This window comes from Ictidomys tridecemlineatus, chromosome 2 (assembly GCF_052094955.1).
Source record: "Ictidomys tridecemlineatus isolate mIctTri1 chromosome 2, mIctTri1.hap1, whole genome shotgun sequence".
NCBI lineage: Eukaryota > Metazoa > Chordata > Mammalia > Rodentia > Sciuridae > Ictidomys > Ictidomys tridecemlineatus.
In genome coordinates, this window is record NC_135478.1 from 60,714,586 (window position 1) to 60,734,848 (window position 20,263).

Below are 20,263 nucleotides of genomic sequence, written 5' to 3' on the forward strand. Positions count from 1 at the left end.
TATTTTATTTCATTATAAAAAGAGAAAAGTTGTTTAAATGACAAGTGCCAGCACTTTGACTTGAAATTGGTTTAAGGATGATATTGATTTTCCAACATATGGTTATGTTCCTATTCCTTGATAAAATCTACAACAGTGTCATCCTAAACTTAAAAAAAACAACTCTTGGACATTTCAATTGTGACTAAACTTGATTGATTCTTTTTAGCTTTACATGGTCCATTTTAATCAAGTTTAAATGACTATATATGAAGAAAACATGACCAATAAAAATATGTTATACCAGAAAAACAATTAAATGTATTTATGCTGTTAATAACCATTTTCAGAGGACCAACGAGATGCATTATGTATGATTAAGAAAGGCTGCTAGCTTATCCCTTACAAAGTTAAAAAGATACTCTTTTAAGAGGATCCTTCTATGTTTATAGGACCTTGGACGACTCACAACACTGAAGATTAAAGGGAAATCAGGTTAATCTACTCACTGCCTCTGATCAGGTCCCCAGTACCCAAATACAACTTTATCTGTGATCCAGATCAAGTTTTACTGAGCAGTATTTCAAACAATTTCACACAAATTGAATCAGATTACTCAACAAGGATCAATACAAGATGATGTGCAACTTAGTTAAAAGATACAATTACTGTAATCAATTTACTTTGCTGACAGATGACCCTGGACTATACTGACCTATAACCATCCACATCAGCAGACATTCAACATTCTCATTAAATTGGTGCCTTAAAAACAGTTTGTGTCCAAGAGGAATTAAAAGCCTACAACTGGGTTTTCTTTGGTCAAATGCCCAGAAGCTTCCTTGTTTTGAAAGTGAGTGAGGGACTTCCCAAAAGTTTAAGCCAGAGGTAAAGAAGAAGGCAAGTGTGACATTATTGAATCAATTTAATTATTTTGCAGAGAGATTCAATTATAATTTGACATTAAATGATAAACTAATATTTGCTGAAAAAAGTCCCATTATCTTCTGCTTTCTAAAGATTTTTACAACCTGAAATTGGTATGGACAATTCATTGACTCTTTTGGAAGCCTGGATCTCATTGGAATTCTTTTTATTTGATAGAGAAACTACTTTACCCATAAAAGTAGACTTTAACATATTGCTCAGGACCTGACCTTGATACACCTTATAACACAGCATTTCATAATTTCCATATAAAACTTTAAGTCTTTAAAGCAATTATTGCACAGTTGCCATTCTGCAGGAGTAGTTAATGTGATTTTTTTCCTCCTATTTCTCACCAAGGGAAAATAAATGTTATTATACAAGGTTTCAGTGGAGCACTCACTCTGTTTTTCATTGATTTATGTCAGTTAACAACATTAATGGAGACTACAAATTTATTACCTTGGAATCTGACCCTAAGTAGCAAGTTTCAGATTTGTAACTGGTACTTTCAAAATAGTATTACTAATAAAAAGCATAGTGGAAAATAAAATAATGTCATAACAATAATGGAATTATTTCTGAAAATATATCTGCAAACTTTTTGTCTCTGATAATGAAATTAGTAAAAAGCTGTTGTTAAGTTTCTGTAGTAAGATATTTGATGATGTTCTGGATCAATTTTGGGGTTTTCTTATGAAGTCCTCTTTCTTTTTTTTCTTCTCATTATATACCAGAAATAATGAATAAAGTTTGATACTAGCATTTTTGCTGGAAGCTTTTCACTGTATAGGTAATTTTAAAGCTCAGTTAATTTTATATTATTATATTCTGGAACCATTACTGAATATCCTGGGAATTTCAGGCACGGTTTGGAAAATATATCTTTGTTCTAAAAAGCTACTAACCAGGAATGAGTTATGAGTCAATTATGAACATTGATTATTTACCTAATCATTAGCTTTACATTTATCAACTTTTCTTTGAGAAGGAAATCTCTTTTAAATTAATATGTCCCAACTTATTTTAAAAGATAATGTCTTTGTAATGGTAGAATACTTGAGGATTTATTCATTTACTAGAGGTGAGCTATACCTTAAAAGTGTCAATAAATCTGCCTTCAGTTCTTTATATATTTAACCAGTTAAATACATTGTTTTAGAAGAAAATGTATAGCTGAAGTAAAAAAAATTTACCTGTTCCAATAAACATGACATCATACTGGCCATCTTCTGCATCCACTCGATCTACTACAATTTGTGTAAACTGGTAATTTACATCTGTCTTGATCATTATTGGACGGTTATTAATTGGAAACACTGGATTGTACATGGCTGGATGACTTCTTGCAAAGGTTATAACATCATCGGGAAGGTCCTTTGTAGAGTCAAACCCACCAAATGTTTTACTGGGACACTATAAGGATAAAGAGAAAAATAGTTTTTGATTAAAATCTGACAAATAAGATTATAAATTATAATTATAACACATATTGCCTAAACGGTCCGGGACTCTAAACTTATGAAAATTGTTCAAAGTCAGTTACTTATTTTTTACACTAATAAACTAAATGAGTAATAATTCGTTGTTACCAATTATCAACTACTTAAATTGATATATGCAATATGCTAATTTAAAGGCAGTATATATTTTCTAAATATAGTTCCTCAATAGGAGTTTTGCTATTACTCTTTACCAAATATTTCAAATCCATCTGATGAATTCAGTGTACAGGAGGTATATGAAAACTCTATTAGTTGTGCCATCACATGCTTTATTTATACGATGGATATTTGATATAGTGAATAAAATCTGCAACAACTAATGAAATTAATGATATGATTTGAGAAAGTTAATGATTTTCTTGGATACATTTAATTTTTTTACTATATTATCATCCTAAAGGATAATTTCTTTTCAAACTAAAAGGCAATATAAATAATTCTTTATTGCTTTATTTATAACATAACCCTAAAAAACTAAACTATCATCTATGACTTTAATAAGTACAATTTTCTAAAAATAAGAGAAGTATTATTCAAAGTGCTCAGCAACTGGCATGACAGAAAACTGACCACTCAGAATGACATCATGACCAGAAGTCATAAAGGAAGCATCATTGTGCATTGGCATAGTGCCACCTCCGGCTAGAAAAACTGTACATAAGGCAATAAATCAAATGAGAAAAATGAAGATTTTACTATGTCTCATTTCATTGCATTTACGTAAGTAGCACAAGTGTTCCTAGAGTACAGTATCTCCAGTATGATACTTCTTGTCTTAGTTTCAATAATTTTTGCCCTTTAATGTAAAAGCTTGGGAGATGAAATATAATTAAGAGACAATCCTGAGCTTCCAAGAAGCCTAGTATGAGAAATCAATATTTTTTTTGCTATTACCTTGAAGAAACCATTAATAATTCATGAGAAATAAAATAAATCTGTCTTAAAATGAGAAGATACGTATATGCATATTTATGTATGTATATGCATGTATACACACATAAATAGTATAATGATGGATTTAAGAATTTACTCTGTTTTTTAAGCAAATTATAAATTATTTAATTAATGTTATAGAAATATCAAATATCTATATTAAAAACCTGGAAGAAACAGTAAAAAATAAGACATTGAAAATTATTTGTGTGCTTTACTACCATGTAAAATTTTGCAAGAAGTGTAGAAATGTGTGATTTAAGGTTAATGCAAGGGGTTTATTTATTTTAATATCTCTTATGATTTGCCTCATTCTTTTGTCTTACTGTCTTAATTATCATACACAACTTAGTTTATAAATTTGTTTAAAATGAAAGAAAATGCTGTGGTACTGACATATTAAAGTCATTTAATATTTTGTCCCAGTAGTGTTGATAGAATGATATGTACTCAGCCAGCACATTTTGGGATACACTTATCAGGTGAACTTCATTCACAGAGCTAGATGTCACCTCTAGCTCCTAGATCAGGCAATGCTTCCTGCCTCCTGTCTCTAACACTTAGAGTCTACTGCTTGCTGATTTATAACAACTACCTATGAATAGTAGGTGAGAACTAAACTGCCTAGATTGAATACTGGTTCCATTATGTAACATCTCTTGCTTCATAGTTTTCATCTGTGATATGGGAAAAAACACTGGCTATTGAGGTCCATATCTATATATAGATACAAGAGTTATGCTATGTATGTATAAAACCTCCCTTAGACTAAGGTTCAGAATACAATAATTTCCACCTTTTTTTTTCTAATTTCTATTTTTGTTAATCCCAAATATATTGTACACATATTCAGATAGAAAACTAAGTTCATCTTTGTAGCTCAAAATAGTAGCATAAAAACTAACTCAGGAGTGTCATCATCTCAGTGGCTTGAGAGGCTGAGGCAGAAGGATGGTGAGTTCAAAACCAGCCTCAGAAACTAGCAGTGAGTCTCCAAATAAATTATTAAAAAAACAAGAAAAAAAGACATGAGAATGTGGCTCAGAGGTTAAGCACCCCTAGGTTCAATCCCTAGTACCAAAAAAAAAAAAAAAATTAAAAAAAGTGTCATCAAATTAATTGCAGTCAACCTGGGAAGAGTTGATTTAGCCATAGAAATATAAACTATCACTAACAAATAAAAACAAATTATCATTAAGATACAGAGTAAATAGTTTGTTTTTTGTAAACCCCATTTGATTTTCTATAATCAATAGATATTGCATCTTAGCTATTTATTCTGAAATTCTATTTTAGAATGCTTCAAGATTCATCAGCTAGAATATTTGTAAAATGTAAATTTTTTATTTTCTCACAAATAATTTATCAACACAGAGAACATAAGAATATTAAAAGTTTGCTACATTTAATAAAATAATTTTAAAAACATAATTTACTTGAATTCAATAGAATATTAAAGCATGGCAGTAAAACTAAAGCCTAAACTTCAAATGCATGTTTTTTTTATTATATAAAAGTATTTCCTCAAAGATTTATTAGCATGCTGGTGCAGTGGTGCATGCCTATAATCCCAGCAGCTTGGGAGGCTGAGGCAGGAGGATCACAAGTTCAAAGCCAACCTCAGAAATTTAGTGAGGCTCTAAACAACTTAGTGAGACACTGTCTCTAAACAAAATATAAAAAGAGGTTTTCAATGTGGCTTGGTGGTTGAGTGCCCTGAGTTCACTCCGTGGTACCAAAAATCAAAAAAATCACTAATATTAGAAAAAGTTACACTCATGAATGGTTCTATCCAGCTATTCTTTACCACTGACATCATATTTAAGTCACCTTCACTGTTTTTCGTCTTATTGATATGTTTCTTTAGTTGTCCAGTCTCCACTTTCAATTGAATATTGAAAGCTGGTTTTATTCTGGGTTCTATCCAATTTTCCTTTTAGATCTGGTGTGCCCACAATTATGAAGTGAAAGGGAGAGGTAAACAGTTGGATGTTTAGCCCTGCTCTTTTTACTTGAGGGAGTGCTTCAGTGCTGTGGGCTTGGTACTACTGGGACAGAATAATGAAGAAATCTCTGGGAAACAATTTGCAGCTCTCCCACCTTCAATATCCTATTGGCTTGTGATACTGTGGTCCCAGAACGATGGTTACAAATTTGGAAGAAACATTCTCTAAAGCAGTAGTGCCCACATACTTATCTGAGAGTCGGAATCAAGCAATGATAGTATTCAGGGATCCAGGTGAAATTCAAATATAGAACAATGTAGTATGTTTTCCTAAGGCTTCTTTTTTTTAATTTCTTATTTTTTATTCTCCTTGTACTTAAAAGCATATTTATTACTTTTAAAACTTACCAGCAAATTTCACTTCAGTGTTCAGGCAGAAAAGTGTATACATTACAAGTGTGAAGTTTCATAAACTTTCTTAAAGAAAATACATCATTTTTTTTGCACATGGATTTCCAGTTTTCCCAGCACCATTTGTTGAAGAGGCTATCTTTTCTCCAATGCATGTTATTGTCACCTTTGCCTAATATAATTGTAGTTTTGTGGGTTAGTCTTTGTATCCTCTATTCTGTATCATTGGTCGACCAGTGTGTATTGGTGCCAATACCATGCTGTTTTTGTTACTATTGCTCTGTAGTATAGTTTAAGTTCTGGTATAATGATGCCACCTGCTTCATTCTTCCTGCTAAGGATTGTTTTAGCTATTCGGGGTCACTTATTTTTCCAGATGAATTTCACGATTGCTTTTTCTATTTCTATGAGGAATGCTATTGGGATTTTGATCAGAATTGCATTAAATCTGTATAGTGCTTTTGGTAGTATAGTCATTTTGATAATATTAATTCTGTCTATCCAAGAGCAAGGTAGATCTTTCTAACTTCTTAGGTCTTCTTTGATTTCTTTCCTTAGGGTTCTGTAGTTTTCATTTTATAGATCTTTTACCTGTTGCAATAAATTGATTCCCAAGTATCTTTTTTTTGAGGTTATTATAAATGGGGTAGTTTTCCTCATTTCCTTCTCAGAGCTAGATGGCCTTCAGTGGATGAATGGATTAAAAAATGTGGCATATATACACAATGGAATTTTACTCAGCAATAAAAGAGAATAAAATCATGCCATTTGCAGGTAAATGGATGACACTGGAGAAGATAATGCTAAGTGAAGTTAGCTAATCCCAATAAAACAAATGCAAATGTTTTCTCTGATATAAGGAGGCTGACTCATAGTGGGGTAGGGTGGAGGAGCATGGGAAGAATAGATGAATTCTAGATGGGGCTGAGGGGTGGGAGGAAAAGGCATGGGGTAGGGGATTAGCAAGGATGGTGGAATGTGATGAACATCACTATCCAAAGTACATGTATAAAGACATGAATTGGTGTCAACATACTTTATATACAACCAGAGATATGAAAAATTGTGCTGTATATGTGTAATAAGAACTGTAATGCATTCCACTATCATTTATTTTTTAAAAAATCAATTAAACAAAGGAAACACATCAATATAACTAGCATCAAGACCAAGAAACAAAACATTACCCAGATCTTAGAAACCTGTTCTTGCATCTGATAATCATGATTTCTCAGAAAGGAAACCATAATCTGGCCTCTAACCCCTATCATGTATGCTTTTGGTTTTTAAATGGTTTTATACAATAAATATTCTTTTGTGCCTGACTTCTTTTATGTCATGCTGTGTTCATATTTTTTTATTTGCCAACATTTCATTTATTTTACAAAACATCATTGATAATAGAATTTGATTTTTAAGTGCTCTCATGCTGATTTCCCTATTAATGTTTTGGAGATTTTTTTGCTTCCTCTAGCAATTCAGTATCACAGGAATCAATACTCTTGGTCTCGTGTCTTCTTTAGATCACATATAAAACTCAGAATCATACTGAATCTAACTACTTAAATGGATAGGAAAGCTACTCCAAAATATCTGGCTAAATGGAATTACAAGGAGAAATACAGATTTTAAAATAGCACTTTCTTGATGTTAGACCAGAACCATGTTGTTACACAATAATGCCATCTTATGGCTATTCATCAATTTGTACTCTAGGAATTACTTTCATTTTTATTATCTCATTTGAACTGTACTACACTCTTAGGCTTTAATAAATAATTTTCTGAAAATGTGGCAGATTTATTAATATTTTGAGACATAGAAATATGATATTAGAATGAAATTAGAGCAAACAGGACAGTATCTGGCACTTAGTAGGTAGGCTCTTCTTGTTTTGGGAATAAGAAAAGGGCTTTGTTTCTCTAATACCAGATAGATCATATGTTAATTCTTTATTTTCATATTTCCTGTAGGTAAATTTTATAAGAAGTGAGTATCTAGCAATTAGCCAATAAAAACAGAATTGATCAATAAGGTACATATTTATCTCCTATGTGTATACACATACACACACACACACACACACACACACACACACATATATATATATATATATATATATATATATATATATATATATATATCCATAGATCATGATATTTGTGGATTTAATGTTGACTATGTTTACTATTTGTGAGCAACAAAAACACCTCTGGAAAGGAGTCACTTTTAACATTTTAATTATTTGTAACTTTGCTAAGATATGTGCTGTAATTCTATTTGCTGGAAGACAATTTTGGAAACAGTTTTCAAGATAATGAGTGAGCAGTCACAAATCAGTTTGGTTTTAATTCCTTCCTTGTCCTCACCTAAGAGTAATGTCTGCTTTATTTTATGACATATAACAAAGGTGAGCTTTGCAATTATAACATTCACGAATTGGGTGATTGATAGTCTCAGAATTTATGACTTAGGAATGCAGAGAATCTAATGCATTTTCTCTTATTTGTAACTTTTTGTGAGTAAAATATGTGATCCTATTAGAATTAAATATTTTTGTGAGAAAAATGCAGATGTGCCATTTAGTATGTGCTTGGGCAAGTCACTTGACATCAAGTCACTTAACCTTGGTGTAATTTAGTTTTGTCCTCTGTAAAATAAAAAAAAAAAAAGAAGGAAAAACTACTAAGTTGTTTTCTTGCTATAAAAAGTTTAGATTATCAGATTATTGTTCAGCTAATATTAATGTATCTATCTTCTTCCACTATAGGAAGAAACTTCTTTACCAGTGTAGCAATATCAGTCTTATCCAAGTGATTTGCCTTCATCAAAGAAATGTCAGTGGCCTTGACAGGAGTTGAGATTTTAGTGTTCATGTCAGGTTAGACTTGATTCATGCTCTGAGGATACATCATTAGAAGAGCATGCCACTGACCCTTTATCTTAGGCCCAGAGTAAAGACATACATATCAGATCTTAATTTAACATGAGTTGTGGATCTTGAAGCAGAGCTTCCTAGCCAAACCCAGGCTGAGTCACCTAAATTAAAAGCAAATAAATGTTCAAAAACATCTGTTATTTTAAGTGTTAAAGTTTGGGGGTGATATATCATAGCATCATTGTGTTAATAGTGGGCTAATACAATATTATACATGGAGCATATATGAAAAATTACTGATAGAACCCTTCTTACTGACTCAAATGAATTTTAATTTAAACTCAAGTTGGCTTATTTAAAATTCAGCAGATTTTTGTCAAAAAACCAACATGAAGGCTGTACTGGACTATGTCTATTTATGACAGCATAGCTTCTAAATCTGTCCCCAAACTTAAGAATCTAGCATTGTATTGGTCTCAGTGAGACACAAGGTCCTGATTATCATTATAACACTTACCAATCCAAGTTATTCATTTTCCCTGTCCCTTGGAAGTTAGAATCTAGTTCCATGATCTAAGCCTATGTTCCAGCAGGAGTCTTCAATTTATGGTCCACCCACAAAATCTAGTCTGCTGACTATTTTGGTAAATAAAGATTTCTCAGAATAAGTTATGCTGATTCATTTATGTATTGCCTATGGTTTCTTTCACCCTGCAGTAGTAGAAATGAAAAATTCTGAAAGAAACTACAGGGTCTATACAGACTAAAATATTTGTGAATTGGTACAGAAAATAAACAAACCTCTGCTTTATCAGGTTCTTTTGACAGAAACTTTAATTGTACAGTGAGTAATTTAGAAATTTCTTGACAGTGACAGTAAGCAGGGCACTTTCAGTTGGAATGATTCACCTGTAATAGCAGTGGATCATGGCTATGACACCAATCTGTAATTCATATTTACCTTGTAACTTAGTGCTGGATATGGTACTGGATGTCTAGCCTTGTTTTAAACCTAAGGCCTTCTCATCCATCTAATGAGACATTTGATATCCTTCTGTAACTATGTACATTACATAGTTCTACCTAATGTAATCAGAGTTACTTTCTGTTATTTGTAGGACAAAATGTTGAATGGTCTGTACATTTTCATTTATTCCTGAGTCTGAGTAAGATGTTTTCATTCTACTCCCCAGGGATCTTATTCTTGCCTACTATCAGAGCTCATATACATCAACCCATTTTTACTGGCTGGTTGTTCATTTTCTCTCCAGGACTGGGAAGTTGCTCAAATCAGAAACTGAGTCTAATTCATTTCTCTGTGGTGATCAGGAAATTTTGAAAGAGTTTTCAAATAAATTAGTGTCCAAGATTTTCAGTGCCGTGATCATCATTTCCTCATCAAAATAGTCACTGTAACTGAATGATTACCAGGTATACGAAATCCACTCTGCCCTCTATATGTACTATGTCAACTAATCCTCATAATGATCCAGCCACATAGGTACTATTCATATCCTATTTTACAGTGGAGGAGTTTGTAGAGCATAAGAATTGGGAACTTGCTCTAGAACCCATAGCAAAGCTGGGATTCTAAAACAAATCAGACTCTGGGGTTTCTGCTCCTAAGCAAATACTTAAAACAGTTTAATCTGAGACTAGAGTAGAAATCATGGAAAATGGAAAGGTTCATGATTAATTCCTAGAAAAGATCAACTGGAGTAAAAAAATTAGAAGTCTCTTCTGGCTCTGGTTAAGGAAAAAGTGGATCTACTAGGTAAGAAGACACTCTTGTCTTTTGCTAGAAATTGGAAAGATCTCAGATATATGGTGAGATTTTAACTACTTTGGGGAAGTTCATTAGTGCTTGTACTTCTTTTTAAGTCTGGGATTGAAGGTGAACTGGAAGGGAAATGTCTGTATGGTCCTGTGAAAAGTAAATGTCTGGTTCATTGGTCAAAGATGACTTATAAGTATAGGAGAAGCTTCACAAAGCACAAAGTATTCTCTTTTCTTTAGTGTGAGAATAGTAGGTACCTACAGAATTATAGTAATCACTGGCCACTCAAGAAACCCCAGAGATACTTAGGGAATGGTGGGTAGCCAAGAATGCTGGGAGAAAAAGTGACTGAAGAGGATAAGAGAGAAACAAGCATGTTCTGACATTGCAGAAGCTCACAATCAATGGGGAATATTGAAATTATATTAGAGTGGTAAAGACTGTCTTTTCAGTGTATACACAGGATTTCTGAATTTCTATTCCTTCATTCAGTCTAATTCAGACATTCTAGAACCACATGTTTTCAATTTGAGATATATCTATTATGCCATTCAAGGGAGAAATATTCTCAGCTTTATGGAAGGATTTTGAGTCCAGATATATGGGACATCCACTTTATATTCAGCACTATATTAGATATGAGTACATCACATAAAATAAAAAAAATGACTATAGCCTTTAAATAGCTTGTGAAAAAGGCAAAAAGTAAACAAATTGCTAATTATATGGTAAATGGTAGAAATAGGTCCTATCAAAGAATGTACTCTACAGGGTAGCCACCAAGTCTGAAAACATTTGCAAATACCAAGTGACTTATTGATATTATATTTTACATTATATGGTAAAACAACATCTAAGTTTCTAGACATCATGATCCAACAATAGTCTTAGAATATTAAGATGGATATAATACCTTAGGTGAGACATGAAGGATAGGTAGGACAGAGAACATAGAACATTTTGGGGACCTACAAAATAATTTAATGTTGCTAGAGCACAATTTTGGAAAGATGTAAAACAGGAAGTGAATTATAAGCAGTGGTGCTGACCAGATGAACATGGGTCATGGGAAGGTCAAAAATGCCCTGTTAATGAGTCTGAAAATTTTTGTCAGAGAAATGATATGAGAGTATAAAAGTTCTTACATTTCAGAAAAATAACTCTGGATAAAACTCTTGGGAATAAACTATGAAAACTCAGTGGAGACAACGGAGATTTTAATGTTGGAAGTATCTGTTTTAGAGCCTAGAATAGTAAACTAAGTAATAAAATGAAAGCAAGGATGGCTAGAAATGGACAGAGGTTAAAGATTCTAAAAGTAATATTATTTTAAAAATGGTTTGATTTTCTCTGGGAGCAGAGAAAAACTTAGAAAACTAAATTCAGAGTACAAAACTTTGAAATAAATTGTTCTACACTGTTAGAGAACTTTATTTAAACCTCAAATTTTAAAAGAAAACAACATTTCATGTGACGTGAGGTCAAGGAATTTATATGAATATTCCCTAAAGTAACTAAAAAGTAAAAAAGCTGAATATTTTAAGTAAGGTAAGTACTAAAATGATTTTAAATCAATTCAACAAATTCTCCATAGCAAAAAAAAAAAGTAGACAAGGAGGAGATGTATATTTTATATTCTCCAATTTTTCATACTGCCTCAATTAAATGAACAAAACTACTTTGACATTACCTGAAATTTTAGAGGATGATGCAATGTTCCAACATGTTAATTTCTGTAAAGAATAACTTCTAGAATCAGTTCATTAGTATGAATTGTTCATCATTATATGTTTTCATTCCACTTACCTTTTTCCAATGATAATCCTTATCTTGCTTTTCCTGTCATATTTCATGGAGGGCATTGAAATAAAGTCTAGAATTCCTTAATCATTCAATAAAATGGAAATGTTACCTACCCTTGTCGGTCCTTGTACATTCTGTTCACTTTTTCCCATTGGAAATCCAGCTGTGAGAGAGCTTCCTGTAGTTTTGCCCTTTCCACTGGCATGGCACTTTGTAATGCTGCTGTCTTCTTGTTGTGAATTATGTCAATTCGACCTGAGATTTGTTGCAGACTGTCCTTTATATTCTGTAATATTGAAATTTTAATACAAGTAAAAGATAAATCACCCTTATATGGAAAAAAAAGAAACATATATCTAGAAATAATGGACTGTATTGCAACTCGTATTGGCTTTTTAAAGTTATTAGCCTTTTGAAGTCCAAGGACTTCAACATGCATAAACCGAATAGGTAATTCATTGTCCTCATCCTGATATAGTTCATAACTCCCTATATCTTAAAAATGCCTTCATTTGGATTCTCTAACTCTAGCTTTACTGTGTTTTCTTCAACCTTCATGCCCACAGTTCTACCTCATTTTCTCTATCCTTTCTCCTTAATGGATCTCAATATTGGAAGGGTCTAGGTCAGTGTTCACACTTCTTTCCTTCTCTAGTCATATGCCATCCTAATTGTTCCTATGAGTTCAATATCCTCTAAAAGACAATGACGTTCAAACTTTTATTTCCATGTCAGACCTCTCCTCTGAATTCCAAACTAACAAACCCAAGTACTTTTTTATACTAGGATGTCCCATGAGCATCTCAGACTAAGTATGTCCCCAATAAAATTCTTACTTCCTCCCTTGGTAGAGGTCTTACAGAAACGAACATTGTTGCTTGCCTAGATTATTGCAACTATTACTGAAATGGTCCGTTTTGTTACATTCCTGTCCCTCTTCCAGTCAATTCTCTACACAACAACAAAATTTGTTTTTATTGGTGCACTAAAATTATACATAATAGTGGGGTTCATTTGTATGTGCACATGACATAATTTTGTCAATTCTTTTAATACCTAAATTGGATCATAATACTCCTCAAAACCCTCCAATGTCTCATCAAACCCATTTTCTTTATCGTGGCCTATGAAGTTCCATGAAACTTGGTTTTATGCCACCTACCTTTCCAACCTTATTTTTTCCTAGTCTCCACATAGTTGACAATATTCCATCTCATAAGCCTCTGTGCATTCTTGAGTATGCTAAGCATACTCTTGCTTCAGGGTTTCAAAAGTTTCTGTTATCTCCACCAAATGCACTTTTCCCTAATAACATTTATATGACTTCTTTCTCATCTTAGAAGAAACATCTCTATCACTCTATTTTAAATATTAGCTCCCACCCTTCATATTTCCCTGTATTTTTTCATGTCCCTATGACTAATATTAAATTATATATCAAGAGATCTGTGTACACCACTAGACTAAACTCCACTAGGTAGGGAGGTTTCATCTATTTTGTTCTCTGTTGGATTTCCAGAGTTCAAACAAACGACTGGCACATGATGAGTATCTAATGCTCCTCTGTTGAATAATTGAGTAAATTAATGTATCTCACAAATTAACTTCAGAATTTCATCTATATTGCATTTAAGGGGAAATCACAAACCACAAATTCATTTTGTAAAAATTAAAATCTTTAAAAATATTGATTCCCCAAATTTGCTTAAATAATACATACTTGGATAGTCTCTTTAGTATAAGTCTGGCTATTTTTTTTTTTGTCATTTGAATTGTTGTATACAAGACTGTTGAATAAATATTTGCTTAGCTTTTGCCATCTACAAGGAGGAATATAGGGAGTGAAAGTAAAAATGGATGATGTTGTGCTCATTTGCAAGAAGTTTAAAATGGATTATATAGTGGTAATAAGGGAAGGTGTGGTTCAGAGAACTGAAAGAATAGAAAAAAAATAGAGAAGCCTCAGCTAAATGAGAAAAAAATAATTTTGTTGTACCAAGGATTGAACCGAGGACATTTAACAACTGAGCCACATCTCCAGCATTTTTAAATTTTAATTTTAACTTTACTTTGGAATAGGGTCTTGCTGAGGCTGGCTTAGAACTCTGATTCTCCTGCCTCAGATTCCCGAACCACTGGGATTAGATGTGTGTGCCACCTTGCCCAGCAAGAACAAAAAAATGGGCTAAGCTGTACCAAATACTTTCTAGAAGTTCAGAAAAACAATGGATCATATACCATATCATATATCTTATTTGTTCACAGGCTGAAGAAAGGCTTCATGGAGAAGGTTCAATCTGGAGTAGTCATAACTGAGTAGTGGAAATGGGAAAAACATTATGGCTAATAGGTAACATATATGTAAGGACAGGTAACATGAGAAGATTTTGCTGACTTTTTAAAATGCAGAGGCTCAAGGAAAGACAAATCAAAAACAGACTACAGATGTTTAATAATGGGCTTTGGATCTCAAATTAAAAATCCTGCATGCAATTCAGAAGCCAATGAAGAGTGATGATTTTCAAAAAAAAAACATTGTCAAAAATTTTCAATATATACAAAAGTAGGAGGATAGTACACATAGCCCTCATGATGTTGTGCCAGATGCTATGACTCCATTTATAATCTTGTTTCATTTATACATTCAATCATTCACCTCTTCAACTAGATTATTATGAAACAAACTGATATTTTATTTCAAAAATACTTTAAAATGTTTTTTCCAATATGTAAAAATTCTTTTCAATAAATTTATACACAATAAGTATCATTATCATACATTCAAAAATAATAAATCTGTTGATTTAATCAAATATCTAGTTGGGCCAGGAATGGTGGTACATACCCATAATCCCAGAGACTGAGGCGGGAGAATCACAAATTCAAAGCCAGCCTCAGCAACAGTGAGGCGCTAAGCAACTCAGTGAAACTCTGTCTCTAAATAAAATACAAAATAGGGCTGGGGATGTGGTTCAATGGTCAAGTGCTCCTCAGTTTAATCCTTGGTACTGCTCCCCCACCCCAAAAAAAATCTATCTTGTTTTTACATTTCAGTTGAATTGGGAAAGAAGTTTAGGATGGATACATGGCAGAATTTGGTGAGTGTGTATTATATGAAAGGAGGTCTTGAATAAATCCCAGGTGTCTGTGACATCCAAATGAGGCTTATGTGTGTGCAAGTGATGATCATATTTAGAAATTGCTGATGCACCAAACTAAATTCCAATAAGCAGCTGGCATCCAATTTGGGAAGGAAAAATTAAATGGCAAGTTTGTTTGGGCCATACATATTTTGCAATTTGTACATAGTCTGGACTCTGACAAGTAAAGAACACTGGCAACTGGGCAGGGATGATTTAATAGCAAATGTATGTTAGAGTATAGTCTACTGCAGTGTGCCAGAGAGCTTTTTTTTTTTTTTTAAAGAGAGAGTGAGAGAGAGGGGGGGGGAGAGAGAGAGAGAGAGAGAGAGAGAGAGAGAGAGAGAGAGAGAGAGAGAGAGAATTTTAACATTTATTTATTTTTTTCTTAGTTCTCGGCGGACACAACATCTTTGTTGGTATGTGGTGCTGCTGAGGATCGAACCCGCTTGAGCCACATCCCCAGCCCCTGCCAGAGAGCTTTAAAAATTTATTTCTCCCATGTCCCTTTGTTTACATTTCCACTCATATACCAAGTATAGTAAACCTAGATATTTCCCTCTCCGATTTGTTTGTATTCTAGAGCAAGGTGTCTGATTGTCTCTCTGTTTCCCCACAATAGATGTACCAGCTGTTTTAAATAATCTCTGAGATGCATAATTTTGGGTCTTCTCTCCTATTTTGCAAACCTTATATAAAGCTGAAAGAGTATCAATAAAAGGAACATTCTTGCCTACTTTCAGGTAAAATTCAGGACAACTTTAACCATGTATGAATTGGAAATTAGGCTAGAAATAGAGGGCCTTATTGACCTCATGGCTAATCAGAAGATAGGCTCTGCAGAAAACTCCTCAGGTATGAATGGGTAGCTGTAGAGAGGTTGTGGGTAGATCTTAAAGGATTTTTTGTCTCATACAGAGACTTCAAGTCTATAGTATACATAAGGACTTGCCTTAGGCAAAAATTGAGTCATAGAAGCAGGTGAAGATATAGATCATGCCAATTATAAAAGGTAAAAGTCAATGCTCACATCCAGTGCTAAAAAACAGAAAACAGCTGTGTTTTCAGGTCTTATCTCCTCAGAAACAAGGCAGCTCAGAATATTTATGGGTGATATGAATTAATTTCAAACAGAGAAAGGTTTATGTATAATTTCAAGTTTACATACATCTTGTGATGGGAAGCCTTCATCATCATCATCATCATCATCATCATCATTATCATCATCATCATTTTTTCAGCATCTAAATTTAACTCTTAGGTAAAAGCACTTATCTGACAGGTCAGATAAATGATAGTGGAAAGAGTAGACCTGGTAATGGAGAAATACCTTGTGAATTTATGCATCTGCAGAAATGCAGGTTAAAACTGTCTTCCAGTATTACATGTTTGTAATTATATGTGTTGTAATAGCATGAGAGATGGTCAAATTGCTCAAGGAAGGTTTTTAGAGTGGAAATGATGAGAATAAAGGTTGTCTAAGGAGGATCCTCTGTGGAAAGCAGGAGCAGAAAGGAATGAAAATGGCTAGATTGTCTTCAGACATAGGAGAACAAGAATAATTTACTATTTCAAAATCAAGAAAAGAAAGAATAGTAGAAAGGGAGAGAGCTGCCAACAAGTTAAATGCAGCTAGGACTAGGAATGAAAAGTCAATTTGGCAATTTAGTAGGTCACCAGTGATCTTATCAAGAGCAATTTCAAAATGCTGGATGTGGAAAATATAAATGTGGGCAGAGCAGATTGTCTTTAACTTCTTTCAATACAAGTAGAAAACAATTTATTACTACATTACTGTTAAATGCATTTGACATCAAACACTTGTTTATTAAAGAAAATTTTTCTATTGATAAAAACAAAACTGATGATATAACCAAAAAATTGAAAAGATAGAGTGAATTTGCCATCTGTTATCAATGTTCTAAAAGTTACTGGACTTAAGTGTACCAATAATATTCTTTTTTTAAACTTTATTTTTATTTTTATGTGGTGCTGAGGATCGAATCCACTGCCTCACACAAGCTAGGCAAGTGCTTTACCATTAAGGCACAACTCTAGCCCCCAATAATATTCTTTATCTTTATTCACCTGGTAAAATTTTACTACCATGTTTTCATATATTTGAGCCTAGAACTTTCAGCAGGTTTAGAGCTGTCCCACTACTTTTACTTGGTCAGGTGCCAGAAACATAAATCTGTGTGACTTCTTTGCTGCTTCTATTAACTCTTCTGACCTGAACAGCCTGATTTCATCAACACTTTTATTTAACTTCTCTTTTTAAAAATTAATTAATTTATTTATTTTAATTAGGTATGTATGACAGCAGAATGCATTTTGGTTCACTATAAACAATTGCAGCACAATTTTTCATTTCTCTGGTTGTGCATGATGTAGTGTCACACCGTATGTTCAGTCATTCATGTACCTAGGGTAATGATGTCCATCTCATTCCACCATCTATCCTGAGCCCATGCCCCCTCCACTCCCCTGTCATGGACTTTATTTTTCCTTGAGTACTAGTCCAGTGACAAAGATCTATAACTCTCACAAGTCCTTTAATTGATACCAAGCAGACCACTGACTGAGTACTTAAATTCACATTGGGCAACCATGCAGTCACATCTGTGTGTATACTGGAAGCATGAATGTTTAAAATGCATAGCTCTAATCACCTAGGGAGGAAAAATTCGAGAGAGGAAAGAAGGATCATACCCACCAAAATTTAGAAGTTATAGAGTTATAATTCTGATGTAACGTGAGATAACATAATTTATACATGTGTGTAGGTTCTCTCTCTCTCTCTCTCTCTCTCTCTCTCTCTCTCTCTCTCTCTCTCTCTCTCTCTCTCTCTCTCTCTCTCTCCAAGGATTTGTGCCTGCAAAGCTTCCTTATTTTACTCCAAGTCTCTGGAGGGCTCTCAATTCTTTCAAAAGCAGTAGAATTTCTCAGAATCAAGTTACGAATGGTTTTAGCAGTGGAGGGCAGCATGTTGCAAAAGCAGGAAATCTTTCTATCTTAAATGAGAAAAGCAAAAAGCAAAAACTGGGGCAGGGGATATCATACTTCCTGGATATCTAGATAATAGCTCCTTGGTATATTCTTAAAGAATACTATCAAAATGGGTTGGAGTCCAGAAAATACCTTTTAACATAGATGCACATACTCTAGTTTCCCAGGCGTTGCACACAGAATAATGGTATATGCATCAACGAAACTTTTGTAGTACATTCCATAGTTTAAAGTCAGAGATGAGATCTCTTATAGTGTTTTACTATTTTAGTTTGTCTAGAAATAAGCAATCTTTTGCATAATCTTTGCCATCCCATAATCATAGCATCCTGATTTTTTTTTTCAGTTCAAAAATTGGCTTAGAATATTTCATTGCCTAATTTTCACATGGTCTAATTCTGTTTATCACACTGCTTAAAAGGTAGACAGACAAGCAATGAATTCATCAGAGTTACATGGATGCACATTTTTCTTCTTGCACACTGTGAAGGGCAAGCCTAGAATTCTAAGGGTATGTGTATTGATGGTTCATTTCCTAAAGCCAACTGCATTGCATTATTTGTTTAGAGCACTCTGGTACTACAGTACTGATGGTAGCCACATCTTTTTTTTTTTCTTTTTTTCGATACTGGGGACTGAACCCAGGGGTGCTTTACTACTGAACTATATCAAAAATCCTTACTTTTTTAAAATTCAGTTTTATTTCCTCATGTATATATTTGTTTTTAAATTATTTTTATTCTAATTTGTTATATATGACAGCAGAATGCATTACAATTCATATTACACATATAGAACACAATTTTTCATGTCTCTGGTTATACACAAAGTATATTCACACCATTCGTGTCTTCATACATGTAATTAGGGTAATGATGTCCATCTCAATCCACCATCTTTTTTACCCCCATGCCCCTCAGCTTCCCTCTCATCCCTTGCCCTATCTAGAGTTGGTCTAATCATCCTATGCTCCCCCCTCCAAACCCAACTATGAATCAGGCTCCTTATATCAGAGAAAACATTCTGCATTTGGTTTTTTTCCCAGTCCTTTCTATTTTTTTTTTTTTTTTGAGACAAGATCGTTCTAAGTTACTGAAGCTTGCCTTGAACTTTCGATCCTCCTGTCTGAGCCTCTTGAGTGGCTGATATTACTGAGGTGTGTCACCACACCTGGGGGATAGAGCCCATCTTATATGAGTGGTGTTCTGGATAATGAATTAGATAAGGAAACCAGTGATAGCAATACTTAATCTTCAGACAGAAGATTAAAGTTTACCAGAGAAATGTTCACTAAACTGTGGAAGAATTGATATGTGTCCATTTGGACTATTCAGTTTTAACATATATTTATGAGTACTCTGTACTTTCTAATCCTAATCTTGCACCAAAGTCAGTCTAATAATAAATGATTTTTAAGTAAAAAAATACAAATAAGTGATCTTTATAGTTTTTGACTTTATAAAAATGAAACTATATCCCTACAGTTGCTATGATGATAGAAAAATCTGAAGGATCACTTTAGATTATAGCATTTACATTTATCTCCCTGAATAGTTCCTTATGATAAAAATGATGAAAATATGATGTCAAAATGATGAAGTATCTACTTTTTAGTGAACTCCCCTCTGAATTTTGGTGTATCCTGGTAAGTTGACTTCCTCACTGCCTAAATGCAATTCTATAAAATGTTTATTTTAAAATCACTATTCCTACAAAAGAAAAATTTAAACGTAAAAAGTTAAAAAGAAAATTTTAATTTCTGGAAGTTGCTTGTACTAAAGTTTATATAATATAAATGTTTATTATTTTAAAATAGCATCACTATAACTCTGGTTCACAATATTAAATTGTATCAAGAAGACCCTAATTTAAATGTATACTATGAGTAGGGAAAAATTAGATAGCAAAATAGTTTCACAAATGTATGATAGAATCCATATACCTAAAGTAAGTGAA

At 33.2% G+C, this 20,263-nt stretch overlaps 2 protein-coding genes across 3 annotated transcripts in view; one reads left to right on the forward strand and one right to left on the reverse strand.

Annotated features, from left to right (window-relative positions):
* Positions 1–20,263, forward strand: part of LOC144375101 (semaphorin-3A-like) — a 268,754-nt gene that overhangs the window by 143,222 nt on the left and 105,269 nt on the right. The gene's annotated exons all lie outside the window — the stretch shown is intronic.
* LOC144370521 (dystrophin-like) overlaps positions 1–20,263 on the reverse strand; it is a 129,284-nt gene that overhangs the window by 47,785 nt on the left and 61,236 nt on the right. The window contains exons 7-8 of the mRNA XM_078031331.1: positions 12,272–12,444; positions 2,103–2,322 (exon numbers count right to left, since the gene is read on the reverse strand). Coding sequence (XP_077887457.1) covers positions 2,262–2,322; positions 12,272–12,444 — 234 coding nt within the window. The 3' untranslated portion in view covers positions 2,103–2,261. The remainder of the gene's footprint in view (positions 1–2,102; positions 2,323–12,271; positions 12,445–20,263) is intronic.